This window comes from Bubalus kerabau, chromosome 4 (genome assembly GCF_029407905.1).
Source record: "Bubalus kerabau isolate K-KA32 ecotype Philippines breed swamp buffalo chromosome 4, PCC_UOA_SB_1v2, whole genome shotgun sequence".
Taxonomy (NCBI): domain Eukaryota; kingdom Metazoa; phylum Chordata; class Mammalia; order Artiodactyla; family Bovidae; genus Bubalus; species Bubalus kerabau.
In genome coordinates, this window is record NC_073627.1 from 21,706,741 (window position 1) to 21,729,048 (window position 22,308).

Below are 22,308 nucleotides of genomic sequence, written 5' to 3' on the forward strand. Positions count from 1 at the left end.
ACTTAACAACAACGAACAACAACATAACAATAAAAATAGAAACGAAAAGAGCATTAATTTTCATAGAATTATTCATAACAGCCAAAAAAAAGGAAACATCCATACAAACATGTAGCATATCTATACAATAGGATTTGATTCAGCCATTGAAAGGAATGTAGTATTGATACATGCTACGACAAGGGTCAAGCTTAAAAATGTTATAAAAGAAAGAAGCCGGACACAAAGGGCTATGTATTCTACGATTCCATTTATATGCGTCCAGAATAGGCAAATCTTTAAATAGAAAATAGACTGTCAGGGACTGGGGAGCGACAGCTCGTGGGTCTGGGGTGACTAAGTTTAATTTTACCCGAGTCCTGTGAGCCTGGAAAACACTGGGGCTTAAAGGAATCTGCCTCCCTTTTTGTGGTCTGCAAAGAACCACCCTTCTCCCTCTGACTCACTGATGTTTATTTGTGTCAAGAACAAGACCTTCCACGTTCCTATCTTTGCCTTATAAATAATTAAAATGAACCATTGGTGGGACTTCCCTGGTGGTCCAGTGCCTAAGATTCCAAGCTCCCAATACAGGGAGCTGGAGTCTGATCCCTGGTCAGGGAACTAGATCCCACACGCTGCAACAAAGATTTGATACAGCCAAATAAATAAATAAATAAATATATTAAATAAATAAAACGAACTGCTTGTCCCCTTGGATCACTCGGAACAAAATGCTTATTAACAGAACTTTGCTTAAGTCTCTCCTCCCAGGCCCTTGACTTATGGACCACTCTCAGCCTGAACCAACATACAACCTGGCCTGAGGAGAGGCTGGCTGGCTGGCTTCAGGAAAAAGCATTCTCTGCTTGCTCTCTCATCATGCCACCCTTCCAGCCCATTCCCTGATCCTGGTTCTTTCCAGCCTTGTTGACTTCCCTCTCTACCTCCTGAGACACTTGCTGATCTTAACAGTCATGGCATTTTCTTTATTACAATAGACTCCCTACCCCTGACTGCTATACTCCCTTTCCTCCCCTGTAAAAATCCTTCCTAATAAAGTCTCTCTTTGCTAACTCTGGATTTAAAAAAAAATTTTATTGGAGCATAGTTGCTTTGCAATGTTGTGATAGTTTCTACTGTACAGCAAAATGGATCAGCCATACATACAAAATGAATCAGCCATACATACACAAATGTCCCTCTCTTTTGGACTTCTTTCACATTCAGGTCACCGCCGTGCATTAAGTAGAGTTCCTTGCGCTATACAGTACAGTCTCGTTAGTTATCTATTTTCTACATAGTATGGATTTTTTTTAAGTGACATGTTATTTTAGTGGTGATGAAAATATTCTAAAATTGATTATGGTCACCACCTTTGTGAATGTACCAAAAGTCATTGAAACTGTACACTTTCAGTAAGTGAATTGTGTGGTCTGTGAGCTCTATCTCAATAAAGCTAGTGGTGGTTGTTTTTTAATTTTTTAACTGGTTTTAAAAGCTATTTTTTTTTAAGACTATGAGAGAAAAAAAAAAAAAAACAAACAGGACAAGAAATACTGTGAATAAAAACAATAGGGGACTTCCCTGCTGGTCCAGCGGTTAAGAATCCATCTGCCAATGCGGGGGACACAGGTTTGATCCTGGGTTTGGGAAGATTCCACATGCTGCAGAGCAACTAAGGCCATTCGCCACAGTTGTTGAAGCTCACGCGCCCTAGAGCCCATGCTCCACAACAAGAGAAGCGACTGCAATGAGAAGCCTGCACGCTACAACTAGAGTAGCCTCTACTCGCCACAACTAGGGAAAGCCTGAGCAGCAGTGAAGACCCAGCATGGCCAAAAAATAAACAAATAGAATTTTAAAATAAATAAATAGTATAATTATAAAAATAATATTAATACAGCTTCACAAAGGTCAAGCTGCTGCTGCTGCTGCTAAGTGTGTCGTGTCCGACTCTGTGCGACCCCATAGACACCATAGACGGCAGCCCACTAGGCTCCTCTGTCCCTGGGATTCTCCAGGCAAGAACACTGGAGTGGGCTGCCATTGCCTTCTCCAATGCATGAAAGTGAAAAGTGAAAGTGAAGTCGCTCAGTCGAGCCCGACTCTTAGCGACCCCATGGACTGCAGCCTACCAGGCTCCTCCTTCCATGGGATTGTCCAGGCAAGAGTACTGGAGTGGGGTGCCATCGCCTTCTCCACACAAAGATCAAAAGGGAGAGTCTTAATGGCAAATTGGTCTTAAGTGCTAAATGTTGTGGAAAGTTCAAGTAAAATTAGAAAAGAAGAGATAATTGGTAGAATATGGAGTTTATTAGTGATTTTTAAGTGCTCTTTTAGTAGAAAGGAAGCCACCTTTTTGGATTAACTGAAAAAATTTAAGGACTGAATTGGGAGTAAGGGATATGCAGTTTTAGAAAACAATGAACTTGAACAGGAGAAAATGAACAGACCCAACCTTGCAAGGTCAGGGAGGTAAAACCAATTAAGACTGCATTGTTGGTTTGTCTGTGTGTGGTTTTTATTTTTAGGTTAAGAGACCAGTGCATGCTGAAGGTAGAGGGGATAAAATAAAAAATAATTAATTAATAAATAATTTCCATTGCTTTCTGGCTGAGGAAACTTATCCTATAAAGTTTGAAGGAAAAGAAAGAATGGATTTTTTTTAAGATTTTTTTTTTTTTTTATGTGGACCATTTTTAAAGTCATTGCATCTGTTACAATATTGCTCCTGTTTTATGTTTTTGTTTTGGCCTCGAGGCATGTGGGATTTTGGCTCCCCGACTAGGGATCAAATCCACACCCCTCGCCTTGGAAGGGGAAGTCTTAACCACTGGACCACCAAGGAAGTCTCAGGCATTTTTGAAGAAGAGAAATATGTAAATATTACAGGCGCTTTTCATATATGTCAGAGGGACAAGAATTGTGCCTATAAGTCTAGGGAGAAACACATTACTGCTGTCTGTGGCAGCTGTGAGCCAGCTGCTGAGGACTTGTTTTCCATTCGAGATGGTTTCTCTGATGTGAAGATACATCATTCATCATTCATCCCAATAATTTATTATTAATGAAGCACATTGTCTCCCTAGGATTCTCCAGCAAGTATCCAAAATGGAAGGGAACACACTGCATGCTGCACCCCTCACACCTCGTTGGTGCTCCCTCAATGTAAGCTGGTAAGATTTAAGGCAGAACTTTGATAAGAGAATGCCTGGCTACTCCCCCAGCCCCCACCTCATGTCCCTGCAGAAAGGCAGGGGGTGGAAAGGGATGGAAGGCTGTACCTGTAAACCCTTCCCTACTCTCCCCCAGGAAGTGGGGACAACCTTCCCTGAGCTGCTGGAGCACCTTCCACTTTGTATCAGAAACTATTTAAGCATCTGTCACCCCTGATACCCTATGAGCTTCTCAACAGGAGGGACTGGGCTTTTTTAAAGTCCCCAGCCCGGTAGCTGGCTCCTGGCAAGTAGTTACATTTTGCTGAACAGATGGATGGATAAAGGAACACGAGAGAGAGCTGTGAGATTCCAGCTGCTGACAGGGTTGCATCCTGGTGTTCTTTTTCTGGGCCAAAGGGTTGTTTGTTTCCGCCTCTCTATCCCTTTTCCAGACTGCCTCACCAGCTGAAAGCACACAATGGAACAGTGTGCCTTTCAGCAAATAGAGTGAGCAATGGAAAATGCAAAGCATCGACCCTGAATGCAAGCTGTGGCAGGCCAGACACGATTCCAAACGAAGAGAAACTGCTTATTTTCACTGAAACGGAGTGAAATCCTCTGGGAAGGATTGTTTGGCTCCCATTTTGAGTGCCGGTGTTGAAAAAGCTGGGGCACCCAGGCTCAGCACGCCCCCTGTTGGATTTAGCTGACATTTAGTAATAAGAGCAACAGGAGAGCATCCTGTCTGATGCAAATCCAGGCGAGCAGCACGAGGGCTCTTTCTGTGAAATTCTAAAGAGCCATCAAATGAGTCAGAGACATATTCACTAGAGTATCCCTGGGATATAATTTGACTCATCCAAAAATATGGACATTCTTTTTTGAAGACCAGAAATCCCTTCCTGATGGGAGACTCAGAATGGCATGGACTTGATTCTTTTTATGCATGCAACCACAAAAACAAATCAACCCCAAAAACTTCTCTTCAGGATTCCCCAATGTAATCTGTATATGTCCATTGATAGACAACTGGTTAAATAAGTATAGTACACCCTTCCCAGGTGACTCAGTGGTAAAGAATCCACCTGCCAATGAGTTTGATCCCTGGGTCGGGAAGATCCCCTGGAGAAGGAAATGGCAACCCACTCCAGTATTCGGGCCTGGAAAATCCCATGGACAGAGGAGCCTGGTGGGCTACAATCCATGGGGTCACAAGGAATTGGACACAACTTACTGACTAACCACACACATGCACATTGGAAAACAAGGCCTCTCTCATACTGATATGAACAATCTCCAAGATATATATTAGTAACTGACAAAAAGCAAAGTGCTGAGATATATATATATATATATATATATATATATATAATGTGCAAAGACTTCCTAGAGAAGATTCCACAAGAAAATAATAATTGTTGTCCCCTGAACCAGAAATTGTTTGCTTCAGATAGGGATAGAAAGAAAACTTCTTTTCACTATATTTCTTTGTGTGCTATTTGCAATTTGTATCTTATGTGTCACCTATGAAAGCTAATCAATTTTTTAAAAATAAGAACCTTATGAAGGTCCAGTTAGTCTCCTTACTGTCACTTTTTTCTCTCCAGAAGTCTTATCAATTCTCAGTGGAAGGAACTTAAAGTGTTATAACACATTTTTTATCAAATTTATACCAGTTCATTCTATTTGAATTTCAGACAAAAAAAGCCACTTGTTTCTGTGGAAATAGCAACTGAAGTGTCAGGGGAAATATTCTGTTCAATAGCTGTTGGGACTATTCCAGATGATTCCAGGCTATCCCAGACAGTTAGTTCCTCAGCTTCTTTCTGGGTTGGTGGCTTCTCTGACTGGATTAATAGGGCATGGCAATTTTTCATGCTTCCTAATATAATGCATGCCAGATGAGAAGTGACCTTTTGCCAAGATCATCATTGATCCAGCTGGGGAAACCCAAGGTTGGTTTCCTAAATAGGGAAAAGGTTTGCAGCTTTTCTGGGGGAAAGGGGGCTGGTACTGCTCCAGTGCTGTGCTAGAGAGTAAAACTGGGGAGAATGGGCATTGTCTCCTGGACTTCTTGATCCTGCTCAGAACTGCCTGCTCCTTCGTACCCATCATAGTGGGAAATATATTTGTAGGTCGACAGGCAGGTGGCACAAATGGGTGGCGGCATCTGCCCCTCCCTGTGCTGGTGAAAGATACAGCATGCTAAGATGGAAAGTGCCAGAGAGGGGTCCTGACACCTGGTTTGAGCTCCAAGCTAAGGTGAACTTGCTGGCAAACCTCCTGGCAAGTCATTTGCCCTCTCCAGACCCTCTGTTTCCAGTTTGTCAAGTGAGGAAGTGGGGTCTGATATTTCTGCAAAGCGCCATAGTCTCTGGGCTCCAAAGAGATGGGTGAACTCCCTGTCCTGCTCTCTGAACTCAGTGTCAGCCAGGCCTCTGGGGCATGCGGAAACACAGAGAAATGTGGATTTTAGAGAGAGATGAGCAAAACGCTCTAGTTTCTATTTTATTGTCCATCTTTATCCTCCTCTGTTAGGATAATTCTAAGAGGGACCTAGAGGAGCTTGGAGGCCCCTCACCACCACTGTGGCTCTAACGTGTAAGTTCTTCCCTTCCTTCGCAAAGGACCCCTCAAGCTTTTTTGAACAGTGCTGGGTAACTTGATGGGGTGGGTATTCAGAGGTCCCTTAGAAGAGGCTGTAGAAGCCATAGATCCTTTCCCTCTCTAAAATGGGACACCGGCAAACACAATAGTTTGCTCGTAATTTCAGGATATCCTGTCCCACCTGACGACCTGCTCTGGAAGTTAAAAGGCGGAGGTGGGTTTGCGGGTGAGAGAAAACAAGCGGGAGGGAAAAGCAGAGCAACACTCTAGGACCTGTTTCCCTTCCCAAGTGCACATTCCTCCGCCTCAGTCCCGCTCCCGCCGCCTCCACCGCCAGCGGAGGCCCTGGTCTCCCGTTCCAACTATTCCAACCATCCTAGAAAGGGTGGGGCGCTCGGCTCTTGGGTCCCCCTGGGCTGCCCCTCCTTCTCCAGCATCGGTCTCCCCTTCTGCCCCGGTCCCTCCCTTTCTGAGGTCGGGCCAGCCAATGGGCGACGAGACTCCGGGGTTTGGCCTGGGATTCGGGGAACTCACCGATCCCCCGCCCCACAGTTCTGGCCACCATCCCGGTGCGCACGGACGTGGCTCGAGTTTCCTCAGTGCTCTCTCTCGCTCTTCCTCTTCTCCGGGTCTCCCGCTCCCGCTTCAGCTCCATCCGGCCGGCCCCGCACGGCTCCGGGCAGCCATGGAGGACACCCAGCTCCACATCATCGAGCAGCCGCTTTCCGGGTACCCCGACGCCGGGGACCAGGGGTCCTCCACCATGGGGGCTCCGGCGGCCGAGGAGCCGTCGGGGGCCGGTTCTGAGGAGCTGATCAAATCAGACCAGGTGAACGGCGTGCTGGTACTGAGCCTTCTGGACAAAATCATCGGCGCCGTCGACCAGATCCAACTGACCCAAGCTCAGCTGGAGGAGCGGCAGGCGGAGATGGAGGGCGCCGTGCAGAGCATCCAAGGCGAGCTGAGCAAGCTGGGCAAGGCGCACGCCACCACGAGCAACACCGTGAGCAAGTTGCTGGAGAAGGTGCGCAAGGTCAGCGTCAACGTGAAGACCGTGCGCGGCAGCCTGGAGCGCCAGGCCGGCCAGATCAAGAAGCTGGAGGTCAACGAGGCCGAGCTGCTGAGGCGCCGCAACTTTAAAGTCATGATCTACCAGGTGAGCTGGCGGGCGGACCGCGCCCAGAGGCCCGGCGTCCCCCGCCCGGGGCTCAGGGTAGGGGTATCTGCCTGCGGCGCGGCTCTTGCGGCAGCCTGACCCGGCTCGGGGGATCCACCCTCTTTCCACGAGCGCTGCTGGGGTGGGGTGGGTGGGCGGGTGGCGGGCTCCTGGAGCGCTCAGAGGGGCGCACGGTGCACACCGCTGCTCCTCACCTAGCCGCTACCTCCGGTGTCTAACGCGTAGCGGAACCGAGTTAGGGGGCTGGACTCAGAGACACTGCGCCCCGCAGATCGCTCCCGACCTAGCTTGTCAAAAGTCTTCCTACTTGGAGGAAGTTTTGCGGAGAGCCGGGGTGCCTGGCGACCACTGGGGCCCGCTGTAAGCGGACACGGGCGGCGCGGCCCGGGTTTGGGGCCTCCGGCGCTGCCCGCCCGATATAGCGGGTGATTCAAGGCTCAGGCACGCATCGCGGGGGCTGCGCCAGGCGAGGGACGCGGCTGCCAGCACGCCCCCACGGACCCCGCATCGGCCTCGGCCGCCCACGCCGCCCCTCGCTGCGATCCTCTCCCGCCTCCCGGCACTTTCGGCCTTTAGGGACACCCTAACCCGCGGCGCGCCCCTACTCCTCGGCCTGTTGGAAGCAGCCGCGCGAGGGTGGTGCCGCGGCGTGACGAGTCCTGAAGGGGCTGGTGGAGGGGAGGGGACAACACCCCCAACCTTGGCCCCGCGGTCGGGGCGCGGTGAATCACCCCGCATGCCTGCGGGGGCGGCCGAGGAGCCGGAGGACAAGCGGCCGGAGGCTGGCGCGCCCCAGGCTCCGCCCAGTCAGCTTGTTGCTTCCTTTGCACCTCTCCCCATTCTTCCCGCCTGGAAAAAAATGGGAGTTTTTGTATCCTAACCCCAAGTAAACCAGGGCATCTCAGGATCGCTGTTCTTCTCCACTCTGTCGCCCAAATTCCATTAGGGACGGGTCTGACCCGAGGGCTCGGTGATCTTGGGTGGGGTGGGAACGTGCCAAGCCTCGTATTTCTGCTTCCCTCGGGCCTGGTTGATGTTCCCACCCCAAGGAGGTGAGATCGAGGGGGCCGAGGGGTTAATCTATGTCCCCTCGCTCCCCTCCCCACACCGAAGGGAATGGGAAAAAAAGAAGGCCCGACTTCCCACATCCCCCCAGGGAGAGGGCCTCTGTCTGGGAGATGTGGTTTCACTGACAGCTCAGAGGCCCTCCTTAGCTGTGTTCTGAGTGACCATCAGGGATGCCGCGAGGTCCTTGGTTTGGTCAATGTGGTGGAGCTAAGAGAAATGCAGATTGAAACAAGCAAGTTCGGAGGCAGTAGATATAAGTGAGCTGGCACTCATCTGAGAATAAGGTGGTGGGACAGAGGCTGCAAGGTTGCTCCCCCCTTTCTCCTCCCCCCAGGAACTCCTCCCAAGAGGTACTCGACCTTTAAACAGTTTACTTCACTGCCCCCCCTCCCCCCCAAATAGCACTAACTGATAGAAAACATTTACCCAGAATTGTTTCTACTGAATTTAACTGCTCCGAGGAAGCAGAATGGGGTGAGGTAGGCGGGTGAGATTTTTTAAGATAACTGCCTAGCACTGGGGTGCATCAAACGAAGGAGAAGAGGGCAGGGTTCTGGGACAGCGGGCCCCCTCTATCTTCTCTCCAGAGCCTGGTGTGGGAGAGAGGAGTCACGAAGGGCTTGGATGGTTGACCCTTCTCATTCAAAATGTCCCAGACCACAGGACCTGGGAAAGTTCTCAGCCTGGAGGTAAACCTCCTTATGTCAAAGATGGAGATTCTGAGAGACTTCTGTGCAGAGGCCAACGGTGTGTCTGTTACTGCCTCTAGCCAGTTGGCACAGATTGTGTATCTGTGTATTGTGTATCCACAGTGGGGAGTGGGGCTTAATCACAGGGTGGCTTTGATTGCATCAAGGCCAGTAGGGGACAGAGGGTTGACGTAGAAGGAATGACTCAAGCTGGAGACCCTGAGCCCCCAAACCACAAGGGAAATAACTAATACCTAAAGTGGTCCCAACCCCACAGTGAAGCTCTGGGAAAAAAATTCCAGCAACATGGGTGGGGCCCAAGGCAGCAGAACTTCCCTGAGTTACAGAGCAGATGTTCCAGGTGGGGGTGAGGGGGTGGGGTACTCAGCTGTTGGAGGAAAGCAGAGGCTGCTCCTCCCTGAGGTCTGCAGGCCTGGGAAGAGAATGAGGTAAAAATAGCCTCATGCCTTGGCAGACCTAATAGGGAAGCTTGGGGGCAGCAACATTTATGATAAAGTTGGGCTGAGGGGGTAGGATGTTTGGGTGGCCAGGCAGAGAGATCTGGGGAAAGGCTGTCCTGGGATGATGTGAGTTTTCCAGTTGGGGAGGGGATGTGGTGTTCCCCACTGCAGAGCCGGGAGGTGATGATGTGGCAAAAGGGAGATGTGGAGGGAGCCTGAAGGGGTGGGAAGGCCCCAGCTGTGGGATCAGGCCATTTGGTTTACCACACCTTTTTCCTGGGGGATAACAGAGGGAATCCCTTGTGTGGTCCCACCCAAATTCAGGGAACTGCTAGGCATAATGATTTCACAGGTTAAGTTTGCATTTGACATCCCTCCCCTTCACACACACACACACACACACACACACACACACACATGAAATTCAGCCCCTCCCATCACAGGATATCAGAGCCCTCACCTTGAACTCACTTCTGAGTCATTATTGTCCTTCTTTGGCATTTCCCTCCTTGTCTCCCAAACAAAAACAGCAGTTTGGCGTCCCATCCTATCAGGCAACACCTCACTAGGCAACAACAGCCAGTGAGGGAGAGAAGTGAATCCTACTAGTAAATGAGGGGTCAGTGGACCAAGAACTGCTAGGAAGACCAGGCCAAATACAGCCCCTTGCAAACAGGAGCGGCTGTGCTCAGTAAGGAGGGCTTCCCAGATGGCTCAGCAGTAAACAATCTGCCTGCCAAGCAGGAGACTCTGGTTCGATTCCTGGCTCAGGAAAGAAATGTCAACCCACTGCAGTATTCTTGCTTGGAAAATCCCATGGATGGAGGAGCCTGGCAGGCTACAGTTCATGGGGTCGCAAAGAGTCAGACATGACTGAATGACTTCACTAGCTAGCTAGTCCTCTTGCCTGGACATTTGCATGGACAGGGGAACCTAGTGGGCAATAGACCATAGGGTCGAAAACAGTTGGATACAGCTCAGTGAACAAAGAGCAGCAGCAACAGTGCTCATTAAGGAGCTAATTCTCCCAAGCCAATTCTCCTAATCCTAATACCCAATCCTAGTTTGGATGTTATTAGAGTTCTTTTAGAATCCAGAAAGGGAGGCTAAAATGGAAATAAACGTGTTCTGAAGTAGTTTTGATGAAGCAGTTAGTGACCTACATTTGGACCCATCAGACCTGCTCCAAGGGCTTGAGGGCAGGACCAGGACACATTTAAGGGCTTAGGTGGCACATGAGCATCAAAGGGGTAGAAACCAGGGCTGGCGTGAGGGCCTGCTGGCTTCTCCTCCTCAAATCCTAACCCAGACTATAGCTCCTCCCTGGGCTCAAAGCAAATTGGGGCTACCTGGTTCCAGAAGAAGCCCACACTTTTGTCCAAAAAAATCATCCCAACTTGGGGCTCTGGTCCCTCTCACCCCTTGGTGACCTAGTGGAGAGTGTTTACCATACGCTTCCTCCAAAAAGCTAAGTTTGGGTTGTTTTTCCTGGTCACTGGATACAAATGTTAGTTGCTCAGTTGTGTCTGACTCTGCAACCCCATGGACTGTAGCCCGCCAGGCTCCTCTGTCCACTGAATTCTCCAGGCAAGAATACTGGAGTTGGTTGCCATTCCCTTCTCCAGGGGATCTTCCTGCCCCTAGGATCGAATCCGAGTCTCCCGCATCATGGGCAGATTCTTTACTGTCTGAACCACCAGAGAATCCAAAAATCTACCACTGGATCCAAAACAGGGAGCATATTCTTAGAGGTATTCCTAAGACCAAAGGAAATCATACTCTTCCCTCTGATTTTTTTAGTGAAGTCTGACTATTGTAAAGGTCAAAATCAGAAAAGAAGGAAATGGGCAATTGATAGGGAGAGGGAATGTTGTTGCTAGGCAACCAACCCACAAAGATGAGTGGTGGTTTGTTCCATTATTTTTAACTACCATTATGAATAGTTCATCATTCTGTCACTATAGACTTTTTGAGCTGGAGGATGCTTTGGAGATAGTCAACTTCAGCTGTTTCATTTTGTAGTGGAGGAAGCTGAGGTCCCCAGAGGGGAAGTCACTTGCCTATTGCCACTCAAGCATTTGGGGGTCAAAGCTGAGGCAAGGGCCCAGGTGTACCCCCTTCTTCTGCTATACTCTCTGCTCCTTGCTTCCTCCTTCTTTTCTTGGGCTATGCTGCAGAAATCGGGGTGGGGGGAGGCTAGCCCTCAGCAAGGACAGTCCTGGCTTCTTCATTCTCTGAGGGAGATAGCTGCACAGTTCTGGCACTGGGACAAATGTGTGTGTGTGTGTGTGTGTGTGTGTATGAAGGCACATGTGTTAGGATGTGTATGCGTGAAGGTGTGTGTGAGGGTGTGCATGTGAGGGTGTGTGTGGGGTATGTGTGGAGGTGTGTGTGTAAGGGTGTGTGTGTGAGAGCGTTGTGTGTGAGGGTGTGGGGGGGTATGTGTGAAGGTGTGTGTAAGGGTGTGTGTGTGAGAGCACTTGTGTGTGAGGGTGTGTGTGTTGAGGGTGTGTGTGAGGGAATGTGTGTGTGTGAGGGTGTGTGTGTGAGAGTGCTTGTGTGAAGGTGTGTGTGAGGGGGTGTGTGGGGGTATGTGTAGAGGTGTGTGTGTGAGGGTGTGTGTGTGAGAGCACTCATGTGTGAAGGTGTGTGTGTTGAGGGTGTGTGTGAGGGAATGTGTGTGTGTGTGAGGGTGCGTGTGGGGGGTATGTGTGGAGGTGTGTGTGTAAGGGTGTGTGAGTGAGAGCACTTGTGTATGAGGGTGTGTGTGTTGAGGGTGTGTGTGAGGGAATGTGTGTGTGTGTGTGTGAGGGTGTGTGTGTGTGTGTGTGAGGGTGTGTGTGTGTGTGTGTGAGGGTGTGTGTGTGTGTGTGAGGGTGTGTGTGTGCAGTGTTAGCTGAGTGGCTAAGGTGGGTGGCCATAGCTGCTCAGCCTCATAGTGCTGAAGCTGAGGCAATGTGTAGTCACCTGGCCCAATGGCTGTGGAGGGGAGGGGTGCAGGGTGTACGGAGTGGAGCTCTCCGGCCAGCAGGGACCACATCGGCTCCTTTCTCCTCAGCCTCCTGCCACTCCCCTCTTCTCCCTGTATCCTACAGGGAAGGTGGGCACTTGCTGTGTTGGGTTTTGTGGCTGCACACCTTAACACTGTTGTCGCTGGAGTCTGGCAGTGCCCACAAATGTCCCTCTCCCCTGACTTCTCATGACTCCAGAGCAAGAGCGGCAGCTCAGCCCCTCAGGAGGGAGAGTTGGGAGCTGCTGCTGGGTGCCTCAGGACCTAGGCTCATGGGTCATTAAAACAGCTTGTTTTTTTTTTTTCTTTTGGCCCTCCCAAAAGACATGGCATGCGGGATCTTAATTCCCCAACCAGGGATTGAACCTGTGCCCCCTTCAGTGGAAGCGAGAAGCCCTAACCACTGGACCACTAGAGAATGCCCAAAATTAGCTTGGTTTTTGATCCTGATTTCTCTGTGCTCCTGGGTGTCTGATAGCCCATGAGTCGGGGGTGGGGGGTGGCTGATGGGAGGAAGGGAGGCAGGAGATGGGGATTAGGCCAAAGGGAAATAGCCAGGACGTCCCTCGTCCATGCCTCGCCCTCCTTATCCGGGGCGGCGCCCATGCCCACCCTGCCTGGGGGAATAACTGGGATCAGCTGCCTCTGACTCAAGACAGTGAAGTTGTTTGCCTTCTCTTTTCCTCCTTGGAGACTCCTCAGATGGAGTCTAAAAAGTGGCCTCTTAGAAAACTCCTTCCCCGCCCCCAGCAGCCTCTTGCCTCCACCACTCCAACCCCTCATAGCATCATTCCACGACCATAGCTGGGTCGGGGTAGAAGGCAGGAGACCAAGGATGGGACTGGGGAAGATTCTAGAGGGTGGATGGGATGGGGTTCTGATTAAATTGTGCTTATTAATTCACGGGCCTGGGTTTGTCCCCATTTCCACTCCAGGGCCCTCTTGATGGAGCCTTGAAAGTGTGGTGTCTTTCCATCCTAATATTTGTGTGCTCCCCTCCCCTCTACTCACCAGCCCCAGTTCTGCATGCCAACCAAGGCCTCCTCCTCCCACACCCATCCGCACCCACCCCAAGCCCCACTTAAACCCCTTTTCCTCATCTTAGCCCAAGAAGAAGCTGAATGCACCCTCAGACCGGGCCACACCCAAGATCGTGCCTTTTGATCTTCTGCCTGAGACTGAGCCTTTTGACCTGAAGCCTGAGACAGTGCCTGACCTCCCACCCTTTGACCAGACGCCTAGGACCCTGCCCTATTACCCAGAGCCCACTGGGCCTCTGCCCACCCCTGAGGAGCCGACAGCCGGTGGGGGTACTTAGGGTCTCCTGGCTCATGTGGGGCCGTGGGCGTGGCATGTCATGAATCCAGTCCAGCTCACTACTTAGCAGCGGCCAGTCTGGAATGGCCAGTCTCTTCTAAGCCACTGCCTCTTGTGAGTGGGTGATGGGTACTGTGCAAACACTCGCATTATGGAATGTTCAGGCAATCGGGTGGGCGGTCACGGGAAAGGGCGCTCCTCTACTTCTTGGCTTCCATCTTAATAGTAAATGGTCCAGACACCATACCTGAGTTGCACCCACTCCTGACTGCATGAGATTGCCTGCAACTTCCATGCTTCTGGTTTTTTCTTATTTAATTGGAAGACAATTACTTTACAATATTGTGATTTTTTGCCATACCTCAGCACGAATCGGCCATAGGTATACACGTGTCCCCTCCATCCTGAACCCTGCCCAGGCTTCTGATTGACCTTCCCCCCACTTCCACCTCCTCCTCAGGGACAGGCCAGTTTGGCTCAAGGGCCAGTTTTACAGAGGGCCCTCATGAGGCCCAGGCCAGGGGTCTGTTCTGTGCCCTTTCCATGCCCCTCCCTGCAGCTAGGGAAAACTTTTACACTTATTTTTTCCAGTTTTTTTTTTTTTTTCCAGAAAATGTTTTGCAAAGAGATCCCTTATGTTTGCCAGATCCTGCCTTTGGCAGGGCACCCAAAAGCTGCCAACTCAGAGAGGCCAGGAGGGGGTACACTTTTGCTGGATCTGGCCTACCTATGGCACAGTGTTTCTCCATTTTTTTTTTTTCACATGATCATTCTACTAAGGAGTCCTTTTAGACATTTTTCTTCCTAATTGTCCTCTTCCCCATGAAATTTTAACACTATAGATATACTATATATACCTGGACTCCCCCAACACCCCACCCAAGAACCAATTTCCACCCACTTTGGGGCAACATCCTCCCACATGCTAGAGTGTCATGCTAGAGCAGAAAAAAAGGTCCCTTCTGCCTTCAGTGTCTCTCACCCCCTTGTCCTGACCACCTAAAGTAGAGGTCCCGAGTTTTTAAGACTTCCCTATCTCTCACCTCTCCCTTAGTCTGCACCCTCCTCTGACACACTCTCTGCCCAGATCCCAGGTCTCCGAATGACCTCTCCAGTATCTTCGCTGGTCATTCCAGGCAGTGGTTGGGAACGGAACTGGCTAGCTCTAAGTCAAGAAAGACCCTACCCAGAGCCATATCATACGTGTCCCTTCTCCCTGACAAATGTGAAATGCCTGGCCAAGGACCAGGCACGAAGTAGGTGCTTGAGTAAATCACATAAAAATCTTCCTAAGGCAGAGGAGCTTAAGTTTATATAGTGAGGTTGGGGAGAGGAGAGGAAGGGGCTGGAAGCTGTCTTATGGCTCCTCTTAAATTCATCCCAGACTGGTGCTTTCCTGGGTTGGGGAGCTGTGTGTGCTTGGTGGGGGGTCGGGGGGAGACAATGGAAGCTGTGCATGCTTTTGTTCAGACCTGGTCATTAAAGCTAACTCTGGAAACCAAGCCTGTTGGGACTGGTGGTTTTGTTTAATAAAAATATAGAAACAGAACAAGCAGAGCTCTCCCTTCTTGCCACCCTGAGGCCCCTCCTATGACTTAGGAGCTCTGCCAGGGAAATAGGGGTGGGACAGGGGTGCCCGGCCTCTGTGCCCAGGGTTGGGGGAGGTGCTTTGGGATTCTGTTGCTGGTTGTTGTAGCAACAGGCAAAACGGGTGGGCCCAAGACAGCACTCCAAAGCTGTGAGTCATAGGGGAAACCTGGCTTGGAAACAGAGAGAAAAGACAAAATCCATTAATGGAGGGAAAAAGCTAAAGTCATAGTGGTATACCCTCTCCAGGGCCAATTCACTGGATATTATCTCGGACTTAGGTCAAATGGTTTCTTTCCCTATCCCCTGACCTTCCACCAAGAAAGCAGTTCCTCTGGTGTAAGCTATTGCTCTAGAGGAAGCCTCATGATGAAGGGCAATATATATATATATATATATATATATATATATATATATATACACACACACGTACACCATTTTAGTCTGGCGGAGACAACTCCAAATCCTCCCCTCACTGGGATTGCTCCCTGATGTTGTATTTGAGACCTCTCATCAGGCACTAAGAAGATGGGATTGGCTACAAGAAGTCTGGAACTCTCTCTCCAGCCTTGTTCACAATTCAAGCTTTATCTAAGAAGCCACAGGCCAGGAAAACCAGCCAGCTCAGGCTTTAGGGGTTGGACAGAGCAAAGGGGAGAATCAGGGGTGCCAGGGTGGGGCACAGAGACAATGTGGATCTGTTTTCCAGCAGCAGGGACTGTTTTCTGGCTCTTCCCCACCCATCACACTTAATCCTTCCCTTAATTCATCCACATTGCCTGAGCTTTAGTGAAAGGAGGCATTCTCCTAACTTTGGTGGTGTGGGTGGATTTTTAGACTAGGAGGCTGTGAAGGAGAAATCAGGGCTGACATTTTTTGATGCTAGGGCTGCCAGTAAATTCTGGGTGGAGATGAATTAAGAAGTAACAGGGAGTTTAGATGATAGTCCTAAAATGTTGTGTAAGAGAGAGGACTCTGGTAGCAGGTGGAGAGAAGTGATTGCAAAAGGAGACCCAAAGTGTACAATTGGGAATCAGAGGGACTGCTAAGACTGGCTGGGACCCTCCCACACTCAGTGAGGAAAATACCCCTTCAATGCCTCTGCAAGTGATAAGAAGCAGAGGGCTAGATAGAATGCTGAAGAATGCCCATGATAGTACCCAGCCAGCTGTGGCAGGTAGAGACTACAAGTCCCAGCATGCCCTGAGCCCAGGTCACCTTGCCTGCTGGGAGGTGTAGTTGAGTAATGAGAGCCTGAGATGGCTTGGTGCCAGCAGAGCTGGTGCCCAGTTTGGGAGAAGAGGTGAAGCCAGCATTCCTTCTTTGTCCCTGCTAATGATATTGACAGGGAGGGAAGGAAGTTGGGAGGAGGTGTTCCTAGTTTTCAATGTAAACCAGGAAACTCTGTGGGGATGTAGATGGGAGGGAAGAGGAAAGAGGTTGGGGGCTGGGGAAGGAATTTCTATAGCAGGTGGTGCAGAGATACCAAGTAGCCAACACAAATGTGTACGTGTTTGTGTGTGTTTATAGGAGGGGTCAGTTTATGTTGCCTCATTTTTCTCAGATGGGGTTTTCTTACAATTCTGCGAAACGATCTTCAGAAAACCTATTCCCTATCATTCCTTTGTACAATGTACCTAAAGAAGTGAATCTGGGTCAAAGAGACTTTTGGGTTTTGTCTTTTGGGCCAAAAACAAACCCATTCTGGGTTATGTCCTCTTTTCCTTTCTGGGCTCAATTTCCCCCCACCTTCTGGTGAGAGGTGATCCTGAGATTCTGAAATGTAGGTCCAGAGTCAGGATCTTGGAAAATCTTCCTGGAATGGAAAACAGTGCTGGTGCTGGGTCTTCCCAGGAGAAGAACTGGCTCTGAGATCTAGGATCTCGCCATTCTACTCCTGGCTCTTGAGCTCCTGTCTGGAGTGGGGGGCGGGTTGTGTAGTGAAGCAAGAATAGAAAAGCAATCCCTCCTTTCCATTCCAAGGCAGGGATGTCAGAACCAGAAGAAACCTCTAGGTTGGAAAGAAAACATGTTCTCAGCTCCCAGACAGCTTCTTCCTCTTTCCTCAATTTCTACCTAGGGGTGGAGAATGACCATTGGTGGAGCCAAGCCCTATGAGGAGAGTGGGGAGATCATAACTCCCCTTCCCTAATACTGGTTCTTCTGAAACTATACGAAGTCTGGGAAACGCGCTCCCTTGAAAGTAAACCTACCTTCAAGTTACCCTACTTCGGGGTCGCCTGAGATCGGCTGTGAGCTCACCCCTCAACCCAAACAAACTGCCCAAAGCCTTTTGGGCCTGGCTCGGGCAGTGTGGGGCCCTGTGCACCAGAGGGCGCTCTGCCCATTTCCAAAGTTCGATTGTGAGCTCTGGGAGGCAAAGGGTAAGAAGTGGTTTAACATGGGTGGTTGCAGGGCTTGAGGAGCGGGTTGGAGAGCCGCAGAGATACTTGACCGAAGTGCGAAAACAGAGGCCAGACTCTGATCCGAAGCTCGGTTTCCCTCTTTACTCTGTATATGTGCTTAGTCACTCAGTCGTGTCCAACTCTTTGCGACCCCAGGGACTGTAGCCCGCCAGGCTCCTCTGTTCATGGCGATTCTCCAGGCTAGAATACTAGAGTAGGTTGCCCTTCTCCAGGTCTACTTACTATTCATTCAACACATATTTGAGTGCTCACGAAGTGTTCAGCTCGGTGCCAGGCTCTGGGGGTACCAGCGCAGGAGTCCAGGCCAATTTCACAGGTACCACGCACTTGCCAGCATCACGGGTGCCAATGCCCGGCCCCGGGTTCGCCCAGCGTCCCCCCAAGTCTTCGCCCAACTCTCCAGCTCTGCCCCCACCCTCATCTGTTCCCTCTGATCTCCCTTTAGGATGAAGTGAAACTGCCGGCCAAAGTGAGCATAGGGAAGTCGCTGAAAGAGTCGGAGACGCTGCCCGAGAAGGAGGGCGACGAGCTGGCCGAGGGCGAGCGGCCAGAGGAGGACGCGGCGGCGCTCGAGCTGTCGTCGGACGAGGCGGTGGAGGTGGAGGAAGTCATCGAGGAGTCGCGCGCAGAGCGCATCAAGCGCAGCGGCCTGCGGCGCGTGGACGACTTCAAGAAGGCCTTCTCCAAGGAGAAGATGGAGAAGACCAAAGTGCGCACGCGCGAAAACCTGGAGAGGACCCGCCTCAAGACAAAGGAGAACCTGGAGAAGACGCGGCACACCCTGGAGAAGCGCATGAACAAGTTGGGCACGCGCCTGGTCCCCGCCGAGCGCCGCGAGAAGCTCAAGACCTCGCGAGACAAGCTGCGTAAGTCCTTCACGCCCGACCACGTGGTCTACGCGCGCTCCAAGACCGCGGTCTACAAGGTGCCGCCCTTCACGTTCCACGTCAAGAAGATCCGCGAGGGCCAGGTGGAGGTGCTGAAGGCCACGGAGATGGTGGAGGTGGGCGCCGAGGAGGAGGAGGGCGGCGCGGAGCGCGGCGAGGCAGCAGACCTGCTGCGCGGGAGCAGCCCCGACGTGCACACGCTGCTGGAGATCACGGAGGAGTCGGACGCCGTGCTGGTGGACAAGAGCGACAGCGACTGAGCCGGGCGCGGGGATGTGCCCGGAAGGCCGCGCCGCCCCGCCTCTCCCCGCCCCCGCTCCGATTCCTTTCCCTCTACGAACTTTCTCTTTCGCATTCTCTCTTTCTCGCTGCCCCAAATGGGCTGAGATGTTTCTAAATCGAGAACACCTCCCCACAACGAGCACCCCCTCCAAGTCTTACAGCTATTAAGACGAGGGGGAGGCAGCCTGCACCATGGACATCCCCAGTGTAGGCGTAGGCTGGGTGGAAATGCAGAGGGCGGTGATTCGTGTCCTGGGGATCCAAGTCGGGAATCCTAGAGGAAATTGCTGTCGTTTCCGTGATTAGGCTCAGACCTGGGGCAGGCTGCCTTCTCCCCGCCCCCCACCCCTACACACACACACACACACACACACACACACACACACACACACGCTTACCCGGCTGCTGTCACACACACACACACACACACACACACACACACGCTTACCCGGCTGCTGTCATTCCTGTTCACTGAGCTCTTCTTTCTCATTCTGATCTCTGGCGGCTTCAAAGCCAAAATTACCATGAAAGGGAAGAGTGTATCCTGAAGAGGCCCCTTGCCCACACGGGAGACCCCATACTGGAAGGATTTGAAAGCAGCTTTTGGGAGTATCTAGCTGCCGTTTCTGGGGTCGCACAGTCGGACACGACTGAAGCGACTTAGCAGCAGCAGCAGCAGGGCAGTGTCAGAGAGAGAGCAGAGTAAGCCATGACCCTACATGAGGGTCTAGCACAGGCTGTATCGACGAAAGGTCCCAGTAAGGAAGGCTGGATCCAGGCAGAGCCCTGGGGGAGGGAGGGAGGGCACTTCATGTTTATGCATCTTCACAAAGGTGCACATGGCTATGGCTCTGAAGGAAAACAGAAAATAGTAGAAGGTGGAAATGGGCAAAAAGAGAATGCTCATTAGTAGCAGGAGAAACACAGGACAAGGATCCCATCTTATTGGGGTTCTCAGAGGACAGCAGGACAATTTTTCAAGACTAGTAGGTAGGGCAGTGTGAGAAACCCATCGTCCAAGAAGAGAGAGGTAAGCCTTACCCCTTCCCTCTACTGGTTATGGTGCCCCCAGGGGCAGCCCGTTTCTCATAGCCCAGAAAATTAGGGTCCCAGAAGAGGGCAGCACCAGGGTCCAGAAAGCTGGTATTATAGTTAGGAGGGAGGCTGATGGGAAAGAGACCAGATGCCAAAGGCCAGGTCACCAAGTTGAGAGCAGGAGGAGGGGAGAGGAGAGTAAGGAATTCCTGTGTGTAGGGCAGCCCGGCCTTGGCTCACTCCTGGCAGTTTCTTTTCAAGATCCTTCCCTAGAGCTAGTATCATAAAGCTGTAGAACATGCCAAGACCTCTGTAGCCTTGTGGGTTCCTCTCCTGAATCTTTGGGGTGAGAGGGGTGCTGCTTCCAGTTCAAAGGCCTGACTTCTGATCAGGTTCTCCTCAGGACACTTCAGTCTCCCTGTTCTTCCCCCATAAAGGGGACTTGTCAGGAGCAAGGACACCCCCCTCACCCCCAAGTCACAGCCCAAAGAAGAGAGCTGAAGCTCCCTCCTTCTCCCCTCACCCCTTCTGCCTTATCTTTCCTGCTCTGCATTTTAGAAAATTGCAGCTAATTGTTTTAAGGGCTGGAGGGAGGGAGTCCGGGGACACACCTTTTATACAACACAAAGCTTTGCTCCCCCCTCCCCCTGACCCTTGGTTCCTTTCTCTCTTCCAAATGGTTGGAGACACATCAGCTGAGGGAGGATGGGGATTGTGGGACGAGGTTCCTTGGTGCTAAAGGGGCCTGAGTTGAGGGCAGATACAGTTTCCTGTGGGCTCTGGGGAGCCTCTCGTGTTGCTGTGTCCTGGTGAGCAGCCCGACCAATAAACCTGCTTTTCTAAAAGGATCTGTGTTGGATTGTATTCTTCGAAGGCAGTTACATAGGATGAGTTCCAGAGAACAGGAGGGAACCAGGGAATGAAAGAGAGACACTGCTAGTTTAAACGTGCAGCATTTGCCTGGATGGGAAGTGGGACTGGGGCGTTATAATTATCCCACTTAGAAATGGGAAGACATACACACAGAGTAACTTGTCTAACGTCCCATATGTGGTAAGTGCTGGAGCTGGGATTTTAAGTCAGGCACCCTGGCTCCAGTTTCACCGTGTCTATAATCCTGTAGTGTCTAGACTGCTTCTCTGCCTTCAGAGCCTTAGCCCTCCAGACCCACCCAGTTACTCTACTCAGCCTGAGCTCTGCCCCCAGCAAATTCAGGCTGCCAAATCCATCCTGTGGGAGGCAGCCTAGAGGAGGGGAAAAGTCAGAGGCTGAATGTCATAGAGAAAGGATTCTGGTGCGTGCTAGAGATGCCAGTCATAGCCACACAGCATATTTCATTCTCCCTACAGCCCTGGGATTGGCACCTCTTTCATTGTCTGTACACCCTCTCTTCCTCATGAGCAGCCAGCCCTACCTGCTCACAAGTTATGGATTTCCTAGAGCAAAGAAAACAAATTGTCATGTGAGTTCTGCCAGCATCAGAATCACCTGGGGAGGGGTGTCCAAATAAAGACAATGTCATTTCTGGAGCTGTGTCCTGGCCTTGTAGTACCACCCCAAACAAGCTGAGTCCTTCCTCAGGAACCACCCATTTCCCTTGGACTCCCCTGCTGCCGACCCTGGCAGCAAGCACGGCAGTCTTGGGTTCTAAGTCCCCCAGAAAGGGTTGGCACTCCTCCAAAAGAGATGAAACTGAGGATTAAAATTCAGAGCCTGGGAGCCATGAAGCTTCCCCTCAGCCAGGAGAACCATGCTCAGGATCCTCCTTCCTGCGGGATGCAGAGGTGCAGCTGTGAGAAGCAGGGAATGACATCGGGACCCCAGCTGTGGAGTAATGAGCTTGAGGGAAACCAGGAAGGGCCCTGGGATACCAAGCCATTGTTTACTTTTCTTACTCAAAGCAATAAGTTTCCTGGTCCTTTCCCCTTTGCTTCTATAAGCCATCCTGCTCACTGGTCCACCACACTTTCACTACCAGCCAAATTACTTTGCTGTAACTTCCCTACCCAGCTCTATTCTGGACACCATTTTGTTAGAAGTGGCCCTAATTCTCTGAAGAGCCACTTTTCTGCTGGCCCCTGTTCCATGACATTCCTCCTTTACGTCACAGTGTGGGGCCACAACTCCAGAAGCTCTGCCTAAGTCAGAAATTACTTCTTTTCTTCTTTGCTGGCAGCCGAAGGGAGGAGAAGGCTTTCATGAAATAGCTTCCTACCAATAGGATTTGATGGACATTCCAAGGTCCCATTCCCACAAAGCATCTTTTCCACCAACTGGTCATCAACTTGCCCACCCTCATTAGCACTATTTCCATGGGTTAGAATCAGACAATAAACTAGAGGTATTGTCTCTCCAAGGATCCCATCAAACATTATCTGTGTTGACCAAAAAAAAATCACAACCTAAAAGTTGAGAGTTATGTTTTCTTTGGTAGACATGAGGGCTTCAAGCCTGGGACACAGCATCTCAGATAACACTGAGAAACTGAAGAGGCAAGAGGGAGGAGCCAGGATATTAAGCAGTTTTGCAACAAAGGCCAGGTAGTCGGAACATTGAAGATTATCGTTAATTAAAGAAAACCAGACATTTCAAGTTAAAGAAATTAGTGCTTCTTTATGTGTT

At 50.8% G+C, this 22,308-nt stretch overlaps 1 protein-coding gene across 2 annotated transcripts; it reads left to right on the plus strand.

Moving 5' to 3' along the window:
* The first annotated feature begins 6,281 nt into the window (after positions 1 to 6,281).
* Positions 6,282 to 20,553, plus strand: CAVIN1 (caveolae associated protein 1). 2 transcript variants are annotated; one of them, XM_055575848.1, is made up of 2 exons: positions 6,282 to 6,903; positions 13,258 to 15,067. In XM_055575848.1, exons 1-2 carry the CDS (start codon positions 6,433 to 6,435, stop codon positions 13,468 to 13,470), a joined length of 684 nt encoding a protein of 227 aa, XP_055431823.1. In that variant the 5' UTR covers positions 6,282 to 6,432; the 3' UTR covers positions 13,471 to 15,067. The 2 variants fall into 2 exon arrangements, with proteins under 2 accessions (XP_055431823.1, XP_055431822.1); XM_055575847.1 differs by lacking the exon at positions 13,258 to 15,067 and adding an exon at positions 17,928 to 20,553 and having other exon boundaries at positions 6,284 to 6,903.
* The last annotated feature ends 1,755 nt before the right edge of the window (positions 20,554 to 22,308 follow it).

What these genes read in the sequence shown, in the direction of transcription:
- CAVIN1 (XM_055575847.1), top strand. Translation starts at nt 6,433, where the DNA reads ATGGAGGACACCCAGCTCCACATCATCGAGCAGCCGCTTTCCGGGTAC. An exon ending in TTAAAGTCATGATCTACCAG is followed by an intron (nt 6,904 to 17,927) that starts GTGAGCTGGCGG and finishes ATCTCCCTTTAG; the next exon opens with GATGAAGTGAAACTGCCGGC.